The following is a 25,839-nucleotide window of genomic DNA, read 5'->3' as shown; positions in this document are numbered from 1 at the left end:
AATGGTGTTGTGCATACATAGTTCCTTCTTTCCACGGAACCCAAACCACCTTCTTTGTGTTATTTCATAAACAGAATGTGGAGCTGGAAAGGGCTTTAAGATCCTCTAATACAAACTTTCCATAAAATAAGTGACACGACTGAGTCCCAGAGATTAGGTGACTTGCCCAAGGTCACACAGTCAGTTGGTGGCGGAACCGAGATCCCCAAGATTCTTTCTATTTACCCACAACCTAAAACCCACAACTTTGGGAACTTAGAAGGGAAAAATTGATCTTGTGGTTCTTGGTACCCTTGATGGAGAATCTGAGGTTCTCTGGGTTGAAGTGAGAATTCTTTACGACTTCGGGAGCACACGGCCACAACTCTCTTTCTTTCTGTTCTGCACACTCTCCAAGGCTCTTGCTCAGGCTTGCCCTTGCTCCAGCCTCCCTCTGCCCATGTCCCCCTCCTCAGAAATCCTCCTCACCTTTCCTACTTGACTCTGCAAACCTTGTGTGTGACTCATGTTACTCATGAGTAGCCTCATGTTAGCTCAGCCAGGCTCTTCTGTAGTGTCCGGTGCCTAATTTTATTGTGGACATGTGTGTTTTCATATTCCCAGGACTACTGGCTTTTTGTTCAACTTCCAATGGTTTTTTTGTTTGTCTCCTGACCCCCTCAGATGATAGTATCTGTAGTCAAGAAAGGAAAAAAGGAGGGACACCTGGATGGCTCAGCGATTTGGTGCCTGTCTTTGGCCCAGGGCATGATCCTGGAGTGCCGGGACCAAGTCCCACAGTGGGCTCCTTGAGGTGAGCCTGCTTCTCCCTCTGCCTATGTCTCTGCCTCTCTCTCTCTCTGTGTCTCTCATGAATAAATAAATAAAATCTTTAAAAAAATAAAAAAAGAAAAGAAAGGAAAAAAGGCAGGCGGATGCGGGTATTTTTTTTTATTACCAGCTACCTATCAGGAACTGCATTTGATACTTCTCATTTACTCCCCACATCAGCCCTCCAGCCAAGGAGGAAATCGAGGCTAAGGATGGGCTGACCTCACCCAAGCACCCAGCAGAGCCAGCACTCATTCGAGTTCAAGAGTGTCTGCTTCTAAAGACCACACTCTCTCTAAGGCACCACATTGTCCTGCAAACCTTCCCTGAGGCCATCATGCACACCATAGGTGCTCCATAAATGTTTGCAGATCATGAAGTGCTTTCTCTACAACCTGGAGAAAATTCACTTGCAAGTCTATACTGGAGAAATCAATTTAAAAGCCCGTGTAAAATTTATCCCAAACCTGTGGGAAGTGAATTAAGGCTAAAATACAAAGAATAACACTTGATCTGGTGAGCCCAGGACTACTGTATTAAGTTAACATAAATATTGGCTGTATTTTGCTCATTCAGAGTGAAGTGCCCGCCAGCACATTTGGGGCATCTCAGGTTGCCACTAAAACCTGCATCTATGCACATGGAGACAAAACTGTTTCAGAAACATTCTGAACTCGACTTTGAGATTCGCTTATCAGCCATATCCGACAGACGGTGATGGGGCTGGATGTCGTGTGTGGCTCCAGGCTCATTGCTGAGCTCGCTGCAGACAAGCCATGGACCTGCCCACTGTCATGCTCAGAGCGGGTGCTGCTCTCCTGGGGAAGTTAGAGCTTGCCATGTTCAAATGCAGCAATAATCTCTCCACCCTCTTTGAGTCTGGCACCCTTCCTATCTATCGCTACTTGACATGAGCTTCCATAGTCAGTGGAGTGAACATGCTGTCTGCTTTGTTAAACCCTTTTCTACATGATTTGACTAATCTACACAGCAGTACCCAGAAATGGTAAATCTAGACAATGACAAAGAAGCGCCGCAGTATATAAGTATATTCTTGGTAAACTAATTTTCCCCCTGCCACTCTCAAAGCAATATAAACTTTGTTGTTCCTCCTGGATCTCAAATGCTTGTAATAAATTCTTTGAAATGTCAGTAATGTTGAACTGAGGGTTTTTTTTTAAGGAGATTTTCTTCCTTTCATAAAAGGAAAAATTGTCCCTTGCAGAGAATGTGGATAGATATGTTTTGTTTATTTCATTCGGCGCTGAGTACGGTTGGGTAAAGGGACTCCCATTTCCCACCCAACCTCCTGCTGAATGAGTGAATGATGAATGAAACCCTCAATTTACTGGACAGTAGCATAAACAGAAATAAATTCATACTCTTTCATATCTGTAGTTTAATCAACATTTGTTTAATATAATTATAGCACATAACACATTTCATCAGTATGTTATATTTAAGCTCCATGATAATTCTCTGGGTTTGGATGGATTTTTCTCCTCAATAACAACGAATTTTCTTTTGGTTGCTTAGCTCAAGGGGAAGCCTAACTCATGCTGCGTGAACTCTTCCAGTTTTTGAAAGCTCCTCACAGTCTGAATTGCTCTGGGAGGATGTTGCCTACACATTGATACTTGTACCGCTGTCACCAAACTTACTTGTTTTCATAAAACCATAAATTAGTTCAGTGAAAAATGCCAGCCAAACAAATTAGAAACATTACAATTCAATCAAAATGACTGGTTTAGTAGACCCTTGTTTACAAAGTTTAGTGAGAATCTGGATTTCCACTGCACCCCCCTGCTCTGATCCACTATCCAACACACACTTGCTTTTCTACTGTGCAAAATTTGGTGCAATTTTCAAGTTCAACTAGAAAGTGGGATCCAAGGCCTGGATGGAATGTTCAGTGGACACAATGTCACTGGCTTTGGAGAATATTTGTCAAGTAAATCATATACACAGCTGGTACCCAAACTGTGAGGGTTAGGGTGAGGGAAGTGAGGCAGTCATCTCAGGCACAAAATGTAAGAGTTTGCCCCAAAACACAGTAATTAAGATGAACAACATCTAATGGGATATTAAAAAAAAAATCAGAATGAATGCCAAAAATTCATGATCAATAAAATCAGTATTACTGACTTCTCCTCTTGCCCCAGACTCCAATATGATTCAAGATTGTTACTGATCCTCTATCTAAAATTTTGATATTCGGGGACGCCTGGGTGGCTTGGCGGTTAAGTGTCTGCCTTTGGCTCAGGGAGTGATCCTGGGGTCCTGGGATGGAATCCCACATTGGGCTCCCTGCATGGAGCCTGCTTCTCCCTCTGCCTGTGTCTCTGCCTCTCTCTCTGTGTGTGTCTCTCATGAATAAATAAATAAAATCTTAAAAAAATAAGATTCTGATATTCAGTTCATCATGGATTTTGGTACCCATTTTCATTTTTAAAAATACTGTGTTAAAATATCTATCTGGACAATGCATTTTGGGGGGACACCTTGAGTTTTGCATCTGAGTGCATCCCTTGCTTCATCTGTGTCTTGGTCGACGCTAGGAGAAATTTTTTTTAAGATTATTTATTTACTTCTTTATTCACGGGAGATGGGCAGAGACACAGGCAGAGGGAGAAGCAGGTTCCATGCAGGGAGCTCGACATGGCACTCGATCCAGGGTCTCCAGGATCACACCCTGGGCTGAAGGCAGCGCTAAACCGCTGAGCCACCTGGGCTGCCCGATGCTAGGAGAATTCTACACTGTGATTTAGCCTCATGTAGGCCTAGAGAGGTCTGAGTTCTCTTAGAATCACCAAGACCACAAAGGGGTTATGCAATATGCCCATAAACGGTAACAGAATATGCCACCCCACAACGTGTCATGTGGGCATGGGGATTGTTTTAAGTTGAAGACCATGGAGAAGGAGATATAAGAAAAGCTCTCTGAGATACCACCTCACACCAGTGAGAATGGGGAAAATTAACAAGGCAGGAAACCACAAATGTTGGAGAGGACGCGGAGAAAAGGGAACCCTCTTACACTGTTGGTGGGAATGTGAACGGGTGCAGCCACTCTGGAAAACTGTGTGGAGGTTCCTCAAAGAGTTAAAAATAGACCTGCCCTACGACCCAGCAGGGATACAGATGCAATGAAACGCCGGGACACCTGCACCCCAATGTTTCTAGCAGCAATGGCCACAATAGCCAAACTGTGGAAGGAGCCTTGGTGTCCATCCAAAGATGAATGGATAAAGAAGATGTGGTTTATGTATACAATGGAATATTACTCAGCCATTAGAAGTGACAAATACCCACCATTTGCTTCGACGTGGATGGAACTGGAGGGTATTATGCTGAGTGAAGTAAGTCAGTCGGAGAAGGACAAACATTATATGGTCTCATTCATTTGGGGAATACAGATAATAGTGAAAAGGAATAGAAGGGAAGGGAGAAGAAATGGGTAGGAAATATCAGAAAGGGAGACAGAACATGGAAGACTCCTAACTCTGGGAAACGAACTAGGGGTGGTGGAAGGGGAGGTGGGAGGGGGGTGGGGTGACTGGGTGGCGGGCACTGAGGGGGGCACTTGGCGGGATGAGCACTGGGTGTTATGCTATATGTTGGCAAATTGAACTCCAATAAAAAGAAAAAAGAAGAAAGAAAAGCTCTCTGACATTCCCTTATTTGCCAAAAGCAGGACATAAATGTGTTAAAATGTCCCTCCCTTCCTTTTCTACCAAGGAGGATACCAGTTGATGACTAAGAAGAACTGGAGACCCTTTTTAGCATGAGAGGAATCTATAACAGATCTTGCCGAAATTAGCCTTTACTTCCTGTGAAATTCCCAATATAGGGCGCCTGGGTGCTTAAACTGGTTAAGCATCTGACTCTTGCTTTCTGCTCCGGGTCATGATCTCAAGGTCCTGAGATCAAGCCCCATGACTGAGTCTGGGCTCCAGGCTTCATGCTCAGTGCAGAGCCTGCTTAAAAATCACTCTCCCTCTCCTTCTGCCCCTTCCCACCATGCTCTCTCTCCTGTCTCACACATAAACAAATCTTAAAAAAAAAGTAATTCCCCTTATTTGCCTTCCCACAATTTGCCACCCCAGAAACTCCAAGTCCTTCTCTCTTGTCTTGTCACTTCTCTACAAATGTATTGTTCTCTTTGTTAAAATGCCACATAAACCTGAGTTCTAACCACCCCCTTTGAGTTACTCATCACTGAGTGCTCCATTGTGTGCTGCCAGAGTTAATAAGCCCCCTAGTTTGTTTTCCTCCTCTTAGTCTGTCTTTTCTTACTCTAATTGATGGGCTCCAACCTGGGAACCTGGGAGGAGTAGGAAAAAAAAGACTGTATTTTTCCCCTGTACCTGCATGGGTTACCCGACACAGTTTCAGAGCTTTGTAACATGAAACTGCAAATAGAATGGAGGAAAGACGGAGCTGGAGAACGTGTTTAATTTTATCCCCTCCCTTTAGAGATGAAAAAACTTAGACTCACAAAGTTTTGACTAATTCTGTGCTAAATTAAGACTAACTTCTAGAGAGAAAGGAGGTTGGCCCAGGGCACTGAGCCTCTTTCTTTCTTTCTTTCTTTCTTTCTTTCTTTCTTTCTTTCTTTCTTTCTTAGTTTTTATTTTAATGCCAGTTAGTTAACATAGAGTGTTATATGGAGCCTTTCTATAGGAAGAAGCTGCTGGAGACCATTTGCTTTAAAAAGGATGAAAGTCACGAGAGTGTCCAACTGCTTCTCAAAGGGTTGGGCTCTTGGTTTTAAAAAGTGATAATGTACCATCCTCTCTTTGAAACTTAGTCCTGAAAGTTTGCCAGTGGGAAAACATCCCAAATGAGATCAGGAGGCTGTATCCACTGCATAGCAGAGGTGGAATTTGGACACAGTTTTATTCCTGGATGCCTGAGTGGTAACGAGACCTTTCCTTGGCAAATGCACACGGTCGAGAACAATTTTACACTATCTCTCGAGCAACTTCACCTCTGAAGAGGTGACCATGCCTCTCATTCCTCATACAAGCCCAGATAACTTTCCCTCCCCTAACTGCTTCCACTGACCTCTCTCCCTCTGTTATTTATTAAAATGTGCAATACAACAAGAAAAGGAAAAGATTATCCTGCCTCCTGCCTTGCAAGATGGCATGCAGACGGCCAAGGTTAAATGCAGCATTTGGTTTCTTAAGCTTCTCTAATGCATAGGTGTGGAAAAGCAATCTGGGACCAGAGTTTATAGCAGTGACTCTCTGAGGATAAAAACTTGACTTTAATTTGGATTCTCTGGCTAAGATAAAATCTGCTTCTGCTATCATTATCACACTTAGGTGTGTCCCCATACTCTTTCCACTCTGCCACCCAGCTGGGTGGGAAGAAATTAACCTGACCTTGAAGAATACCCAGAGAATCTTTGGGACCATCGAGTTTTCAATGGCCAACACAGAGGCCTACCAACATTTACATAGACTCGCATGCCTGAAAAGGATCTTAAAAATCATCTAGGCCACATGTTTAGCAGACGAGAAAAATGAAGTCCAAAGAGCTAATGTGACTTGTCCAAAGTTGTCAGCTAATTGGAAGAAGGTTCAGAAGAAGAACAAGACCTCAAAGCCTCCAGCTTCCTATTCCCATGGCACCATGACTCCAGCCACATCCAGTTCACCTCCAGATCACAGGAATGAACCTGAAGGCACTGGGGCTTTAACACAATGTTTAGAATTTCCTTAGAGCAAATAAAAACTCCCAAGGAATGGGCTCAAGAAAAGCCATCTCAAAGATCATGAGAAGGGGGTATTTCAACATTTTTATGTTCGTAGGGTCTTTATCCAGATCAAAATTATATATTCAAATTAAAACTGAACATTGTTTTTTTCTACCTAGGAATGAGACCCTATGTTTTCTCCCCTAAAGCTGCTTCTGTTTATGTTTCTGATCTGTTCCTACCCAACAACGTATTCTGTATTTCTAGTTTCAGACTCTGGCACAGCCAATGGGTTAGAGCAAAAGTAAGAAGTATGGGTTGATTTTTATCCTGGAACCTATGGATTAAATTCAACCCTCAGACATGTTTTGTAAATCAAAGTCCTTCTTATTTATATTGAGAAGGATAAATTCTCTCCTCATCCCTGCTGAGAGTGAATTCATCGGTGGGTAGCTCTTGAGTCTCAATGAAGATTCTAAAGACAGCCCTCCAGGGGCCAGCTTCTGTTATTCACATTGGACAACCAGCTCTCCTGTAACCCTGAGCAACCAAAATTAGTTCTCTGAAGTGATAATGCTCTAGACTCCTTTCTGTCTTGAAGCAACATTCGGGTTTTGTAAATGCAGTAAATTTCATGGGATTGAGTAAAAGGGTGAAAAACTAATATTGCAATCTTAGAGGAAAACCCAACAAGAACCATTCGGAGAATTTCAGTCTAGAGTGATACTGCCTGCCAGGGCTTTTCATCTTTTTTTTTTTCATTTCGAGAAATGACCTCGCCCAATTAGACTCACGCTAGCTATTTTTATTTACTTTTTTTTTTTTTTGAGATACAACAGCCTCTGTAATAAGAAATACTTATTATCCTTCAAAGTTGTTTGTTTTTTAAACCTTCTGAATTACTGGTTTCCCCTGAAAACCTAAGTTGCATTGTTCTTAACTACTCTTTCCCAAACAGGGTTTGAAAAATGTAAAAGGACAAAGCCTACATGAAAATAAAGAGTTGTAAAATAGAATTTAAACTGTCACATGTGAATTTAGTTGATCTTTGTTCCCTTAAGAATCTTCAAACAAAACCACTTTATTCTTGTTCATTAAGATCATTACCTTTGAGAGTTAAGTATCTTTGCAGGTCCTTTTAAAGTTTTCTTTTTAAAAGGTTCAAATCTTTTGTGCTCCACAAACTCGAAAACCCTTCAGCTAGTGTAGGAAAAAAACCCAGTATTTCAAAACCATGGAATTCTCCATTTCCTTTACACATGTCTATTGTGAAGGCAAAAAATCATTTTACTCCTACGGATATATATTCATTCAAAAGTAGTTCTCTGTCTACCCGATAATATCTTTAAAAGCTCTACCAAATCATTCCTTCGGTGGTCATCCATTAGGTCCACAGAAGTTGGAGGATTGCCTTACCAATGTATTTCATAAGTTTATAAGTTAAAACCCCAAGAGCAAAAAATTAGAATATTCTCTTAAGGTTGGAAAGAAAGAAATGTGGCTCTGAGCCTTCATTTCTTGCAAAAACAACACAAAATGAAACTTACCCAATGGGCTTTCATAGGAAACCGTTAAGACAACTTTTGGAGATTCTCCTAATAGAATTTATTTCCATGGGGCGGATTGGTCATCTCATCCATGAGTCCTGTTAGTAGCCATTGAAGTGGGTTATCCACACCTGGCTTTCCCTGGCCAATAGAGATCTATAAGATGTTGATAGTGTTCAGAAAAGGCCGATGTCCACAGAGCTCGAAGTTTTGCTCTGCTGTAAGGAACACTGGACTATATGGGATAACTGAGGACTGAGCTAAGTAACCTCATCCCTCAGAGCAGGACCCGTTTTTTTATTTGGTAATTTCACCTGTTCGGCGGGGGGGGGGGGGGGGGGGGGGGGGGGAGGGGCTCAGGGAGAGGAAGTGTTTAACTAGATGGTGTATAGGCCCGTCTGATTTAACAGCTCCTAAAAAGCATTAAACTCATTCTTTGGAAGAATGGAGTTGAATTCCAAATGCTAAAAACATCAGGAAGGCTCCAGTTGTGCATCTTGTAAGTTTGATTGTACCTATTTTCTCTGTAGGTGTCAAGTGCCCACGGAAGATTTCTATAGCCCGTGTTCCTGTCCGCCCAGGTCAAAGGTATTACACTGTCTCACACTTGTAAGATTTAAAAAAAAATACATCTTCACATCCGACTCAAGAGAACGTTCACGTTGAAAGTAGACATGACCCAAGTGCCAGGGAAAACGCAATTACTCATCTCACTCAAATGCTTTCATTTCCAAGAAAAACTTCGGGCCACCATTGAGAATTCAAGTTCACGGAAACAAAGTTAGCAGATAACAAACACAGTCAGTTCAAAATTCCTAAGTCTCTAATCCACTTGCCTTTCTGTCTGTGTGCCAATCTAGCGTGACCTTGCATACTTTGCTGGCGAGGACCTGAGGACGCATTGCCGCTGTCGTCCTCAGGTAGTGGAGGGCTGCGTGCACCCCAAGAGCGAGGCCTAAGGAAGGCGCTGAGTTGGCATTTGAAAGGAGGACCTGGGCTGCTCGCTTTGTTGGACTTTGTCACTGTGCTTCAAACGTACTCAATCATCTGTCATCTCACCGGGGAAACCATCATTATGACCGTCAAAACCTGGGCTATTAATTTCTGGATCTGAGGGTGTTGACATCACAGTCATTACATTTTGAACCTAATTTACTTTAAAGGCCTCTGAGTTAAGAACAACTTTCTGAACTTTCAAAGTTATGTATTCCTGAATGAGGGCACGTTAAAAGAGAAGCTTTCCTGATTAGCCTGACTACCTGTTTTGGATGCCCCCTGCCTCAAGGTAATAAAGTAAAGGCACCGGAGCTTTACTGTTTTATAAGGATGGGGCTCTGCTGAGGCGCTCGGCCTCCTTTTTTGAGGACTTGTCGGTCCATGGTTGGAATGGTTGGAATCTGGGACACAGACGGGGGCTGAATTTCTTTACCCTCCTGACCCCAGAGAGTCTTTAGAAAAATAGAAACAAAAGAGCACAAAGTACTTAAGGTAAGACACCGTTGTATTCATAATACAGAGAAATAACCACCGTGCCTCATGGACAGGAGATACAGTTCTCCACGGGGCTACAAAACGGTGCTGGTAATAATTTTAATTGGATGCTATCTTGGCTGCCTTCAGAAAGTATCATAAAATGGAATTATTACAGGCTACAAGTGCACTTCCAGAGCCGGCCTCTCGCAGAAGGAAACAGAAAAACATTTATCCAGCGGAGGGCAACGTCAATGGGCTCCGATTTGTTTCGTTTACATGCATCCCCCAGCTGCCTGCTGTGGGCTCCCTCCTCCCCGGGGCGGGGGCATCCGTTAGGAGGAGGCGCCGCTGCAGCCCGGGATGCTAAGTTTTGCAGCGGGCCCTGGGGCTCCGGTGGGGGGCGCGGGAGAGCCCCCCGTGACCCCCCGTGACCACCCCCGCCCCCCCGCTCGGGGGCGGGGCGCGTACCTGCAGAGGATTGGGTGGCGTGAGCGGCGACGGCAGGCCATGTCCCGGCGACTGGCTGGCTTTCTGAGGGGGGCTTGCGCTCTGCTGCGGCGGGGACGCTCGGCTGTGGTTGTGGTTGTGGTTCTGGGGCTGCGGCTGCGGCTGCGGCTGCGGCTGCGGGGGCTGCGGCGGCGGCGGCGGCTGCGGCTGCGGGGGCTGCGGGGGCTGCGCGGGCGGCCCGGGCGGCGGGTGCTGGGCGGGCGGCGGGAGCTGCTGCAGCTGCTGCAGCTGCTGGAGCTGGGAGTTCAGGGATGAGGTAGCTGCGGGGAGAGAAAGGGAGCGTGCGGTTGGGACCCCGCCGCGGACGAGAGCCCCTCCGCCCCCTCCCCTGCACCACGCGGCGGCTCCCCGGCCCCCCCTTGGGTGCACGCAGGGCCTGGGGCTGCGGGGAGCCCTGGGAGCAGAGAGGCACCTGCACCCCGGGAGCCGCGTGCAGCCCGCAGCCAGGGCTGCGCGGAGCCTGCTCCCTGCCTTCCCTCGCCTTTTCCTCCGCGCTGGCCTGCAAACACACCTGTGCTTTAGGGCTTTCGGTTGTAAAAGTTCACCCCCCCTCCCCCCAATCCTTTCGGGTCCGCGTTCAACTGGAGTTAAGAGCACCAACTGTTTGTGCTCTTCGTTTGCATCACCCGGACCACCTGCTGCTTCGGACCTGGCCAGTTTGCTTAGACGTGTGAGGGTCAAGTTTCCACAGGTTGGGTGTCTTTTTAATGTTTAAATTTATTATTTGTTTAAGATTTTATTTATTTATTCATGAGAGACAGAGAGAGAAGAGAGAGAGAGAGGCAGAGACTCAGGCAGAGGGAGAAGCAGGCCCCATGCAGGGAGCCCGACGTGGGACTCGATCCTGGGACCTGGGGGTCACGCCCTGAGCCAAAGGCAGATACGCAACCACTGAGCCACCCAGGTGCCCAGGTGTTTGTGTTTGTTTTTAAAGATGGTCCAGGGCAGCCCGGGGGGCTCAGCGGTTTAGCACCAACCTCAGCCCCGGGCGTGATCCTGGGGTCCCGTGATCGAGTCCCACATCGGGCTCCCTGCATGGAGCCTGCTTCTCCCTCTGCCTCTGTCTCTGCCCCTCTCTCTGTGTCTCTCATGAATAAATAAATAAATATTTTTAACAAATGCATTAATTTGGGATGCCCTGGGTGGCTTAGCGGTGTAGCACCTGCCTTCCGCCCAGGGCGTGACCCCGGGGTCCCAGGATCGAGTCCCACGTCGGGCTTCCTGCATGGAGCCTGCTTCTCCCTCTGCCCGTGTCTCTGCCTCTCTCTCTCTCTCTTTCTCTCGAATAAATTAAAAAAAAAATCCTTAAAGACAGTCCATTCTTCTCTGCTTTGCAGAGACAGAAGCCGGAGTCTGAATATTTTGCCTGCCAGTCAGGGCCCTCTCACCCTCAAACCCTGGGGCAGGAGGGGTAAAAGCAGGCTGCTGTGAACTCTACAGTGGTGACTACGCATGTTAGCACCTCAAAAACAGGGCAGGAAGGGAGAGAACTAAATCATCTTTTTAAGATTTCCTTGTTATTTGAAAAGTAAGAGTTGGTGGGACAAGCTTCTTAATACTGAACACCCTAATTTTTAGGTTCTCACATGCCCCATCTCGCACTATGCAATGTCGGCAGCAGGAGGACTGTTAGTGTGGCCAAAGAATGATCTAGAGAAAGTTACTGCTACAAGTTCACTTCCTTCTCTGCCTGAGTTTCAGTCTCAAAGCTTTCCAACAAGACTACAAACAAATACAAGGATCCATGTCGAACCTGTATGCCTTGGCTGAAATGTTTTCCTGTTTCTTCCTTACCTAGAGTTTGTCAACATTTTCAACAGTAATAGCACCTGTTTGTAACATTAAACGAGTCCCCCTTTTTTTCCCTAAGTGCTCCTTTGGAAAAAAAATCTAGTGGTTCTGGAAAGTGGCATATTGCATACCCACCTGCCTTCACACAACAAGTACATTCTTGACAAGTATGTGTACACTGAACCATATGTTGCGGACACCTAGAGAACTTGGTAAGAAAATCAAGCAGTGACTACTCCTGTAGATTTAAGAATTGCTTGTTAAATGTATGGAACATGAGCTAGGCACTAGTACTGTGCCGAGCAATATGTATGGTTTAAGGTCACAATTCTGCCTTCAAGGAGTGTCATGGTCTACTTATGGAGATGAGATTAACTCATAAAAAACAATCAGGTCTGGGGGTAACAGGGTCCTGCTTATTGGTAGACCAAAAGGGCCCAGAGAATCAGGACAGGGGGGTTTCTGTGGGTTAGAGAGGCCAAGGCAGTGTCCGTGGAGGTTGTGGAACCATAGCAGAGAGGGTTCAAGAAAGTGAGGGTCATTCCTTGAAAGAAGGAAGAGAGGGTATTATTATTACAGTCTGGAATGTGAGAAACATCCAGATGACACAGCATGGCTTACGTGGTCTTTCTTTTCTTTTTTCTTTTGTCTTCTTCTTCTTCTTCTTCTTCTTCTTCTTCTTCTTCTTCTTCTTCTTCTTCTTCTTCTTTCTTCTTCTTCTTTCTTCTTCTCCTCCTCCTTCTTCCTCCTCCTCCTCCTCCTCCTCCTCCTCCTCCTTCTTCTTCTTCTTCTTCTTCTTCTTCTTCTTCTCCTCCTCCTCTTCCTCCTCCTCCTCTTCCTCCTCCTCCTCTTCCTCCTCCGTCTTCCTCTTCTCCTCCTTCTTCTTCTTCTTTTTTGTATATTAGATGCTTTGTTTTTTGTTTAATTTAAATTAATTAATGTATAATGCTAATTATATGTTGGTGTTTGTTTTTTAAACGATGGACCATCAATTAACATATATTACTAGTTTAATATATAGTATTAACATATATGATATTAACATATAGATAACAATTAAAAATCAATTAATTAACATATAATGTATTATTAGTTTCAGAGGTTAGGTGATATTTCTGAAGGACAATGTGGAGAATGACTGCCTGGAACAGAGGCTCTGGGAAGTTTTGAATGACTTTAGACTTTAGAGAAGGTAGACAGCCTATCTTTGAAAGTGTTGGAAAGATGGGTCACTCCCAATTAGCCTCTGGTGTAAGTCAGATTTTAAATATATAATTAGGTTTCTTTATTAGTAATATTTTTAAAAATTGGGTTTGTTCAAAGCAAGGCACACCTATATTGGTGAAATGGTAGCTCGACAGCTCCCAGGGGCACCAAATACCAATCCGTGCTCTCAGGTACCTTGTAGGCCTTCCATGTTAGACCAGCTGGGAGGGCGAGTCCTCACTGGGTTGATGAATTATTCTACATCTATTCAAACTCTTGGTCCAGTCTGTGTCCACCTTTGCATGGAAGTCCGGAGTGCTCTGGGACTCCAGAGGCAGAGATAGTGTGCATAGAGAGGGCGACAAAATACCCAAAGGGAACTCTCTCAGCCTTCTGTTCAGTTTTGCTACAAACCTAAAAATGCCCTAAAAAATTAAGTCTCTCTAGAAAAAGTACCCAGTCTTCCCATTTATTGGTACCCTAAGAGAATGGTCTGGTTTTGTCACCTGCCCATTCCTATTGTACAAAATCACATTTTATTGAAGATTTGGGAGCCCAGCTCAATTCTGACATCCCAGGATCTTCCATAATCTGAAGTCCTGAGGGAATGGGATTTGATCTCTCCTTTTGGTGGAGTTTACAGATTTTGGGAATCTGATTGCATCTGGCCTCCTGCCTGATTCAAATCAAGCTTGTCCTGATTCCTTTCAGGTGGGGGGCACACATGTCAGTGCTTATTTTCATGGTTGACTTAAGTACCATACTGTTTCATTTTGGTTAGAAAAGCATTTATCTAAATCAGCATTTAGAAACAGGATAGACTGGGGAATATTGGCAGACAGATATTGGCAGATGGGTAGGTGCAGCGGACCCTAACCTACTAATGAGACACGGTTCCAAATGTGTCTTCGTTCCTTTATGTTGGTGCGTTCACATTACTTGACTATTTCTTTCCCATAATCTGCAGCTTGCCTGAAAAGGCATTAAATTAACCTAAATGAGACCTCTTTGAGTTATATAAACTAATTTGGCATCTGCAAGCAAAAATCGTGGGCCATAAAATATGGCTAGGTATGTGCTGGATGCAAAGAAAAGCACGAGAGTGTCATACAAGAATGTAACTTTGGTTTAAAGAACACCAAAGCCACCTACATAAGTGTATAAACAGAAGGAAAGAAAAAAAGAAAAAGAAAGAAAGAAAGAAAGAAAGAAAGAAAGAAAGAAAGAAAGAAAGAAAGAAACTAACTGATAAAGCATGGAACCTCTGTATGGCTCCTTATATAAAGCACATTGAGAAACACAAGATAGGAAGGTTCAAAGACATTCAACTAGAAAAGGCAGATAAAATGATGATTGTTAGGGGTGAAACTGACCCTATGCATGGAAGATTAAAGATTTTTACTTTCTTCCCTCGTAATTACATCCTTTTATGATTGTTTCCTCTCTAATTATTATACACTATTGGTAAATGTAAAATTTAACTACAAAACCAGTAGCTATGAAAGAAAAAGAGATGCATAGAAATTTACACTAAGACATTTAACATTTTTTTAAATTTACAATTTTATAAAAGAAACATGGAACAAAATTCCAGCAAACTCTGAATTTCCTAGAGAGAACACTTTGGCAAAACCAGTAGCTTGAAACTCCCAAATAAATAATTCAGTATGATAAAGGAGTAGCCAAGACTCCTCCATTTCTCCATTTGTTCAGTTTTTATATGTCAACTGTAAATTAGAAAAAATTCCTTCTTTTGAATCCTTGTTAAGGGTTTCCTCACAGATACTAGAGCCATACCACCAGAGGATCAGAATTACATTGGCTGGGATTTACATAAGACTACTTCTAAGGCAGAGGAATGGAAAAGCGAAAGTACCATGCATATCTGCATATGAAGTGCAAGTCCAGAAAGATTCTGGAGAAATAAAGATGTGTTTTATGCCTCCAAGGCATCAGAGCAAGCAGAATGGCACTCAAATACTAAAGGAAGGGTTTACTTTTGTTAATAAAAAGTATAACATTGCAGTAATTTAATTACACCATTTGGGATCTCAACTTCAGCATTTCCTTGGACTTTCCAGGCTCAGGCATATGCGGGCACGGTTGGCAAACTGGTGGTTTAGGTTTGACAGCTGGCAGGGAAGGAGTACAAGCTATTACTCACTGCTGACACTTCACACACCTCCGGGCGTGTCTGGGACCTGGAATAGCCTCATAGAAAGACATTTACAGAGGGTAGTGGACACATGCCAGGGAGAAAGAACCTGGTGAGGGTTCTTCATTGAAAGCACCCGGAATCCTGAAAAGAGCAGCATGGTAATAGCTGTTCAGATTCATCCTTAGCCCTGTCCCCTGGTGCAAGCTTGGTCCTAGGGAGACAAAAGGTGCCAAGTGAAAACAGAAGGGGCAATGTGTCATGCTAAGTGCAAGAGGCCAGATGCTGAAGGCAATATACTGTATAATTCCGTTGATATGAAATGTGCAGAACAGGCCAATCCATAGACAGAAAACACATTAGGTGGTCGCCAGGGACTGGAGGTGGGAGATGAGGAGTAACTGCTAACAGGTATGGGTTTTTCTGGAGAGGGTGATGAAAAAGTTCTAGAAGTAGGGAGTGGTGGTGGTTGGACAGCACAAGTATACTTAATGCCACAGAACTGCACACCTTAAAAATGGTTCAAATGACAAATTCTATCCTATAATAATAAAAGCTGTTTCTCCATATCCACACACTGGGGACCAAACTATAGTGTCTTGGGATGCCACAAGGGAATAGGACAGTCCATCTCTACTCTGGGCATCTTTACAAGTTCTGAGGACTCAGAGCAGCGGCCAGCAAGGATGTTGCGTGGTGCAGGAGAGGGAGGGACCCAGGCGGGGCCTCAGGATGCCTGGCGGCAAGATGCCGGGTGGCAAAGGGAGGAACTTGCTATGCCCACTGTACTTTCATTTAATATGAATGAGTTAGCTTTCCAAGGTAACAACATGGATAGATGCTATCACTGCCACATTGTACATACCAACCTCGAGCTCAGAAGTTCACACGGCTTGACCTTCCCGAGTTTATGTAGCTAGTGGGTAGGAGGGAGGACTCAATCTCAGACGTGGCCCTGCCAAGCCCTGAATGTAAGAGAACCAGTTGTACGGATGGGTCAGCCTATCTCCTCCTGCGGGTTGGAACAAGATGACTGCTCACTCATACTAGGATGCCCTCTGAGGCTCTGCTCTTGAGGAAAGGTGGCACAGGCGCCTGGCTACTGAGGCTAATTTGGAAGTGTCTGCTCAGTGATGAATCATTCAGCGTGTACCTCTGTCCTGCTGCAGGCAAAACATTTTTGAAAGCCTGCTGGTACGAAATGCAAATATGTCTCAGAGGATAAAGATGCTAATTCGGTGTGAGACGTGAGTCCTGATAAGGAACAGAGACATGGGGTTGCAGGAAGGGCGGGGAGGTCTGAGCAGTATGAGGGTGGGGAGGGGCTATGGTACAATTTATTTGTGTTACAAGTTTGCCTTCATGCTTAGAGAATGTCTCGTCTACACTTAGACATTGGGGCAGCAGCCTCACTGGGCTCAGCTTCTTGACATTTTAAGGCAAGTAACCGAGTAGGGTATCAGCTTATGTTGTCCATAGAACTCTGTGCCATTGTCGTCTCTAGGGCATTGTTGGTGGCAGGGAAGAGTTCTCCAGATGGTTTCAGCCTTACAAATCACTGGGCTCATGGGCTACCAAAAAGAAAACTCGTGCTCATCAGGAAGATGTAGACTTGGCTTCCCTAAAGCTGTATTTATTGTTCATTTTCTTGCCCATTAAATTCCATAGAAGAGGCATAACGAATGGAATCTAGAACAGCCAACTAGAGGAATTTGATTTGGTAAAATTGGATGTCTGCCCTGTCCCAGCACCCCAGAATATACCATCCTAGCTGGCAGAAGCAAGTGTGCAGGTCAGGAACCCTTTAGTTCCCTCATTTAAGGGCATTTCCACCTTGTGTTCATGGACAGAAGCCTTGTAAAATGCATGGAAAAACACAGGGTGCCAGGAAAGGAAGACTTTGAAAAAGTGCAGGTGAAAACTTTGGGGGAAAGTCGCCTCTATTTTTGGCAACGGTGTTAAAAACATGCAAAATCAGTTCTGCTTCAAAGTACACTATATACCCATCTCACACGTGGTCATTGCTGTCAGCTCCAGAAACATCTTTTAACTGTCATTTGTTCCCATTTGCATTTAAGGCAGAGATCTCCGTATCTGTTGGGATATCAGGAGAAAACAGAGAACAAAATCCTTCCAATTAAAAATCCCTACAAATTACCGGCTATTGCAGAACCACACAAGCTTCTTACAGTCGGTCGTTTAGGGCAACTCTAGCGGCCTATCTCAAATTGTGGACAGAATCACCTGCGGAGCTTGTTAGAAAAGAGGATTCCAGAGAGTAGGCCAAACTCTGCATTCTAAAGCACCACTCAAGGGGTCAGGAGCCTTTGCCCTTGGGGGTCCCAGCAGCCCAGGCGTGAGTGGGGGGGCTCTTCCCTCGGCTTCATCTGGAGCAGCTTGCTTTTCCATCTGCATCACTTCGAGAATGTTTTTCCAAAAAAATGAATCTGTTCTTCCACTAGCAAAGAGGTATCGACACACAATCACTGTTTGGAAAAAAGGGAAAACAGACACCTGGGAATCTTTCAGTATCTTCCGCACATTCTTTTAGATATGAGGGCCATTTGCCACCCATTACTACATTTGTGGACATTTTGGGGAATACTCTTGTTGGAGTATTTTAACAAGTAGTAAGTGTGAGACATAATGTTAGCTTTTAGCTGCCCCATTAAACAAGGTAGATGAAAAGCAAAGGCGTGCTCATAGCAAAGCAAAAAGGAAGAGGCTGCGGCACAGGCCATCCCAAAAGTAGCTGCACCTTCCCAGAATGCACTGGGGAGGCCAAGGGCTCAGAGGTGGGCTGTGGCCCTTCCCTGACCCCTGATCATTCATCACCACCTGCAGAAGGGCCCAGAGGTAGGCCAACCCAAACTCTCAGGAAAAATTGCGGGAAGGCTCTCCTTGAAAGAAATTGAAAAGCATGTCTGGGGAAGAATTAGGTTTCCAATGTGGATGTGGGTGCCTCAAAGTAAAGTCCTCTTTTTATGTACCCTAAAAAGCCAGTCAGTTCCCAATCTCAACCCAATACACTGAGCTCTCAGTGTTCTTTCTTCCAAGCCTCTGGCTTCTGTGTTCCAACCAAGTTGAAAGAGAGGAGGCTCACATCCTGATACTTCTCCCATGGAACTGCAGAATACCAAAGATAAAGATTTTTTATTTTTTTATTTTTTTTATTTTTATTTTTTTTTAAGATAAAGATTTTTTAAAAACATAAAAGATTTTATGTTTTTTTTTTTTTTTTTTTTTTTTTTTTTTATTGGTGTTCAATTTACTAACATACAGAATAACACCCAGTGCCCGTCACCCATTCACTCCCACCCCCCGCCCTCCTCCCCTTCTACCACCCCTAGTTCGTTTCCCAGAGTTAGCAGTCTTTACGTTCTGTCTTATGTTTTTAAGAGACAAGTAAGAGGCCATCTACAAAGCAACATGAATCAAACTGGCATTGGACCTCCCATTGGCAAAACTGTATGGCTAAAATCAGTGGAACGATGCTTTCAAAGTTCTGCAAGATGATTCCCAGCCAAGAGTCCCATCACTGGTCAAACTTTCTGTCAACAGCAAGAGCAGAGTAAGGCCCATTTTGGAACTTGCCAAAACTTACACGTCTTATCTTTGCACCTTTTTTCTTAGGAAATCGAAAGGTACTTCAGCAAAATAAGTTGATGAGCCAAGAAAGAGGAAGAGTTAAGATCCAGGGAGCAGTGCGTGACGCACAAGCGAGCCATACCCAGGGAGTCCCACTACAACAGTGTCTGGAAGTTCTAGAAAGCACTGAGTCTAGATTGCAGTAGAAAGACAAGGCTTAGATGAAATATCTCCAGAAAAGAGGAAGATGCCATAGAAGTGATAGAGTATTTGAGATATTGAGGGAATTTGAAAACATGGTAAAAAAGAAAGGAAACTAGAAACTTTAGCAAAAACAAAAGGTGTCTGGGAAAGCCACAGTCAAGAAATGAAGTGGTTGTTCCAAAGCAGAACAAGAAGTCACTGAGCTCCAAGAAGAACAGTAGGACAGATTCAATGCTATAGAAAAATAAGAAGCTGGAAGATGGTAGCCACTTCCTAAAGAAAGTATATATTTCTTCTCACAATAAAAAAAAAGATGGGTAATAAGATACTTTAGGCAAAACAAACAATATAAGAACAAGGTATGGTTTTATAAGAAACAATAAAAGAAATAGACAACATGACCCACTTGTGCAATGAGATGTGGCATGATTTTGAGTACTTGGTGAGGTATGAAAGGAGAACCTATTTGAATATTTTGAGTGGCACTAAAATCCGGACTAGAAGGCCATGTGATCACAACATGCTTCTTGGCTCGGCGGAAAATAATAAGGTAGCCATATTAAGGTTAAGAGTGTTTACTGGCTTTCAGTTTTTGAAACAGCCTGTAAATAAGGCACGACAGATTTAATGAGAACATAAATGCTGCTAAAATCCTTGACAATGTGGAAGTCAAAGTTTGCTGGGTGGGAGGAGGAGAAGTGAGAACCAGAGCACTAAATAGGGAATCAAGAGACCCCCTCCATAGGTGACTGAACAAATGGGGATTTAAAGATGCTGTTTCAAGTTACAAAGGTAACTAAAACCAGAGCTATGTTTCCATTAGGAGAAGGGAGGAAAAGGAAGGAGACGTTAATGAGCTGAAACCCCATGCGCCATAGCAAGAAATAAACACGAGAGACATCCAGCTAATAAATCAAGAGACAGATATAAATGGAAAGTATTCAGAAACCTAGAGATAAACCCCTAAGACCTTATGGGAATGGTTCAATGTGATTGCCTTAGGGGAGTAATACTGAGGGTAGGGAGGGGTACAGCTGAGAGCTGTGCTTCTTTACAAACCTTCTAACTGAAATGATTTTTAACAACCTGCTGCACATAATGCATTTACGTCGAGAAATATTTTTAGAAAATCAGTTTCAACATTTGGGCTGCATCTTGTATGACATTAGCTAATTCTTTGGGGCCAGGCACTAGGCCCTCATAGTTCCCATCCATCCTCCCAACAACTTTATAAAGTCAGTCTCCTGGATTGGATTTTTCCAAGCTGCAGATCCTGAACCGAGGCTTCAAGTGCCGGTGATTTATAAAGAAGGTTTACAGAAGAAACTAGGAAGGGAGTAAGGAAAACTTTTTTTTGCAAGAAGCAAAGCAGGGGTGCAATTTCAGGTAAACTCCCCACCCCGCCCCTGTCTCATCCTCTCCCCAGGGCTCTGAAGCATAAACCACACTCAGAGTCTATCCTGTCTTGAAGCTCAACTTCTCCTCCTCCTGCACCAGGCAGTCATCAGCTCCAAGTGAGCCTGGGGTATAAATTCCAGGAACTCCTTATTCTCTACTGGGGGGAAGTGACTTCAGCATCCAAGAATCAGAGAACTTTCTAACAACCACAGTACAGTATCTAATAGTTACTATCAGAGGTGATTATACTTGTAGCAGGCCCAGGAAGGTGCTCAGAAATGCCCTCAGAGTGACAAGATAGGAATTTCCATGGAACTTGTCTATAATGGTTTGGTCAAAACACAATCATATTAGGTCCCTTTGGCTATTTCTCTATATAGATAAGGATATATCTATTTATATGTATTAAATACAGCACCACATTAATATCTATTTGTATAATATCCACCTGCATTTATACCACCATATCTACATTTAATCCTACCTATTCATATAATGTAGATCATCTGTGTGGATATATATATATATATATATATATATATATATATATATATATATATCAAGCCAAATTAAAGGGATAGGAGGTCCCCAGACTCCAAAACACTGGTCAATTAATTTCTGAACAGAATGCTGGTGACATAGGATTGAACAAAGCAAAAATGGTTGTTGCTGTCATACTGCTTAGAACTCAGTTCCATTGAAGGCCTGGAACTGATGAAAGTTTTAATATAGCAATAGAAAGAACTACCCATCAGACAGAGGTTAGTTATTACTGGAAGCACAGAAAGAGCCGCATTACAGAAACCAGTTGTGGGGTTGGGGTGGTGTTCTGGAGCCATGACCTACCTGGTCCAGGTGGCAATATACCCCCTCTTACAGATATTCGTGCCTATATTATCTTTGAATAATTGACATGCCTAATTCCGTATTCATGGTCATCTGGAAATCTTCTGCCAATATTAGGATTTTCATGGTTTTGTCCTTCTATAAGCAGAGAAATTGTTGGCCAATGGACAATCATATCAGGTCCCCTTGACAACTATATTTCTCTTTGTAAATAAAAAAGACATTCTGGTTTTATAAACCTAGCTCTTTTGGTGTGAGTGAGTATAAGGATATTGGATCCTTTCCAGGACAATAATTACATTGAGCTCCTTGAGCTCCCTGGGCTGGATGGAACAGAACTCGCCTTGTGTTCCATTGATGATACCAACAGTGGTATAAACCTTCTTTTGAAAAGTCCGCAATAGACATTAGTTCTTCATAGTCACACGTGTTTGGAAACATCACTCCACAGGATCCCAGGAAAAAAATAGTGTTCTGTGGACAAATAATTTGGGAGACACACTGCATGTTGCATTCTATTTTTGGAAACCCACAGTGAGCATTAGAGAATATCAATAACTTAGAATTTCAGCATTTAAGAAAACCTGATTAACATTTTTCATGCAACACTCACCAAACTCACTTGACATTGGAACCCCATCATCTTGTTTTTTCTGACTCAAATGTATGCATGCATATACGTGGAACTAATACTGTGAGTGGCCCATTTAGGAGTAAGCTAAAGATGTTTCTCTGTCTGTTGTAGTCAAACATGACCATTTCATAGATGAAGAAATTATATACGTATATGTAGATAAAAAATGTACATGTCTACAATGCAAATATATACAATGTACATACATACAATACACACACACATACAGTATATATAATGTACATATACACAACATGCATATATACAATACATCTACACATGGATATAATGTATTTATATACACACAATTTATATATACAGTGTACATATACACACCATGTGCTTATATACAGTGTATATGCACATACATGCTTGTATATATCATTATATACATATTTATATTTTTAAAGATTTTATTTATTTATTCATAAGAGACAGAGAGAGAGGCAGAGACATAGACATAGGCAGAGGGAAAAGCAGATTCCTCACAGGGAGCCCGATGCAGGACTCAATCGTGGAACCCCAGGATCATGCCCCGAGGCAATGACAGATGCTCAACCACTGAGCCACCCAGGCGTCCTTATCATTATATATTTATGATTTATATATTTACATATCGGGCTCTGGAGGAAATAATGAACTGTTTTCAATATAAAATAAGCTTAATTAAGAATTGTTTTCTTTTTGAGACATAATTGACATATAATGTATTAGTTTTAGGTGTACAACATCATTACGATTGATATAAGTATATTCTGTATAGTTACAGTTGTCTTTTCCTTGCAAGATGAGAACTTTTAAGATCTTCTCTCTTAACAATTTTCAAATATACAATATGGTATGGTTAACTCTATTCACTATGCGGTACATTATATCCCCAGAACTTACATATCTTAATAATTGAAAATTGATACTTTTTGACTTGCTTCACCCATTTCATCCACTCTGAATCCCACTTCTCTGCCAACCACCTATCTGGTCTCTGCATCTATGGGCTCAGGGTTTGTTTGTTTGTTTGTTTGTTTAAGATTCTAAATATAAGTGAAATCATACAGTATTTGTCTTTCTGTCTGGCTTATTTTAATACCCTTAAGATCCATCCATGTTGTTGTAAACAGCAGGATTTCCTTTTTTCTCATGGCTGAATAATATTCCATGGTATACATATGTATCACATTTTCTTTACCCACTTATCTATCAGTAAATACTCTAATAAAGCTGCATGGATGGGACTCCTGGGTGGCTCAGCGGTTGAGCGTCTGCCTAGGGCTCAGGGCGTGATCCCAGAGTTCTGGGATGGAGTCTCACCTCGGGCTCCCTGCATGGAGCCTGCTTCTCCCTCTGCCTGTGTCTCTGCCTCTCTCTCTCTCTATGTCTCTCATGAATAGATAAATACAATCTTAAAAAAAAATTCACACCAGAGAGAAGCTTTTTAAGTGAGTGTAGTAAATATCTTTGATTGATTAAAAATGTAAATATAGGTGTTAAGAGGAGTATATACATATAGATTTTTAAAAGGATGCAGTTTTCTTAAAGGCAAAGCTTTTCAGGTAGTCTAGAAAGAAATACAAAGGAGAGAAGAGAAAGACATACCAAAAAAGTTCTTGAAAGGTGCAGAGGAAAACCAGAGCTAGAAGTAAATGTGACTAGCTAGGATGAGCAGGAGCCTCACCAGACTCTCCTAAGCACTGGGAAAAGCATCACTGTGACGGATTTCTAGCTCTTGAGGAACCTAGGGTGGATACTGTGCTCTTCAAATAAGCATACAACACGAGTAAAGGATGAAAATGCAGTTATATCGATACTAAACCTTTTTTAAAATAAGATCTTCCTTCCAAAAAAGATTTAAATAACCCCCTCCTGCTTTTTCACATCAGATTTTTAAATCTTCTTCAGGTGTTAATAGCATATCAGATGAGAACTGCTAGGATTTGAATGTGCATTTTGACTCAATTCCCGTGGATAGGTTCTACATGTTCCTTGATTTTGCTTGATTGATTTTTCCATAACCTGCAGGGAGTCATAGACTATCTATGGCAACATTTATTCTTGATTTGAAATCTATTTGTTCGACAGATGAGACCAAATTTATTCATCAGCAAATCCTAACCCTCCCATAATAACTGGTTTCCTTCTCTTCTGGGGTTCGGCAGAGGCTCAGGGAAGAGTATGTTTGAAAGTGATGAGACCCCCCTGGATGACAGTTCTCTAGGCTCTGCTCATTCTCCAACATAGGAATAAGCAGGAGTGGGGTTTTTTGTTTTGTTCTGAGAGGTTCAGAGTACAGCACCAACTATGACATAGTCCTGGTTTTCTTTTTCTTTTTTTTTTTTTTTTAAGATTTTATTTATTTGAGAGAGAGAGAGAGCACAAAGAGGAGAAGGGGCAGAGGGAGAGGGAGAAGCAGGCTCCCCACTGACCAGGGAGCCCAACGTGGGGCTTGATCCCAGGACCCCAGGATCACGACCCGAGCTGAAGGCAGATGCTTAACCGACTGAGCCACACAGGTGCCCTGACACCTTCCCTTCTTAATGCCATATGAGTTAAATGACAGAAAATACATTTGTGTGGAATAAGAAGCAGCTCAAGGAAGCACTCATGTAACATTCGATCCCATTATTTTTCCCCCATAAACGTGAGAAACAGTTATTAACTTCCTTGGTGACCTCTTCTTGAAAGGCCAATCCACCTTTTAAGTGGAGGTTAAAAGGTTTAAAATTATAGCTAACATTTATTGAGCATGTTTTTTTCCAGGGATAATTTTAAATCATTAGAGTAGAAGTGAAGCCACGTTCACTAAAAATGAGGCTATGGATGTGGGGGAGAGAGAAGAATAATGTTCATCTTATATCCCTATGCTAATAAAATAATAACATAATTCTTTACACTTATCAGACAAAGCAAGGTATACACTGGCCTTCAAAACAGCAGCCTTTGCCTTTCCCTTCAAATGAACATTTGCAGGAGAAAATATTACATGTGATTCAAAGTATTCTGTGCCTGGTTTAAACAGCACTGTGTTCGCTCAAATTTCTTTTAGGCTATAGACACATGGGCCAGTGCTTATTTTCATGGTTGATTTAATCCATCCCCTTTGCCACTGTGGGGATTATTCCCTACAGTTATTCTCCAGTGATCTGTCAGTTCAGATTAAAAAAAGTTAAGTGACAAAGATGCGGTGGCTGATTCCTTTAGAAGGCTGTGGATGCTAGGATGTATAGCAAGAGACTTCTTTTTAAGAATCTGACTGTGTTCTCCTCATTTTTACTTCTCCCACAACTACAAGCTTTCCTTACCAAGACCCAGCCTCAAACACCTTAACCAGGTAATGCAATTTTGTTCCTATATAACAAGTTGAGGGTTGCCAAAAAGCTTTATAGCTCTGATCTCATGGGTTCTCTTGCTTATTTCTTGAGAAGAGGAGATAGTATATATTTCCTCTTACCCTACAGATGAAGAAATCTAAACTCAGACATGATTCTAGGACCATGTGTATCTTAGCTTTGCTTGGCTCTCACAATAAGTGATAATACTCTCCTTCAGCTACATCTATTTTTATATTTTGGAATTAAGAATACATCCTTGCCACATTTGCAATCCCATTCCAGATTCATTGAAAAGAAACCTGTTACAAAATGCCCTTAATTGTGCGGCAAAATGTTACTTGGGTTGCATCATAAATATTCTTTTAATTCTCCTTTTTATTTCCTTTTTCCATTTCTGCAGCAGAATTCTTTAGTAGAATAATCACTACACCTCATGGCGAATTTGGTTAGGTTGTATTGATGTGCAAATCAGCCATTCAATTCACATAGTTCATTTTAAGCTTTCATAGGTAATAAGTAATACAGAAGAAAACTAATAGTTTCAATGAAATAATTACGTTGATAACCCTACTGGAAGAAAAGAGCCATGAAAAGAAGAATCTTTGGAAAATTCATAAAAAGCAATAGATGCTGGGAAATTCATGAGGCTA

General features: G+C 42.6%; 1 protein-coding gene across 4 annotated transcripts in view; it reads right to left on the bottom strand.

Moving 5' to 3' along the window:
- POU6F2 (POU class 6 homeobox 2) overlaps positions 1-25,839 on the bottom strand; it is a 477,797-nt gene that overhangs the window by 112,819 nt on the left and 339,139 nt on the right. For all 4 annotated transcript variants that reach the window (XM_077864097.1, XM_077864101.1, XM_077864098.1 and 1 more), the window contains one exon: positions 10,003-10,301. In XM_077864097.1, the coding sequence (XP_077720223.1) occupies positions 10,003-10,301 (299 nt within the window). The remainder of the gene's footprint in view (positions 1-10,002; positions 10,302-25,839) is intronic.

Source organism: Canis aureus, chromosome 21 (genome assembly GCF_053574225.1).
Source record: "Canis aureus isolate CA01 chromosome 21, VMU_Caureus_v.1.0, whole genome shotgun sequence".
In the NCBI taxonomy this organism is placed as follows: Eukaryota; Metazoa; Chordata; class Mammalia; order Carnivora; family Canidae; genus Canis; species Canis aureus.
The sequence above is the reverse complement of the archived record's forward strand: the minus strand, read 5'-3'. Positions and strand labels throughout refer to the sequence as shown.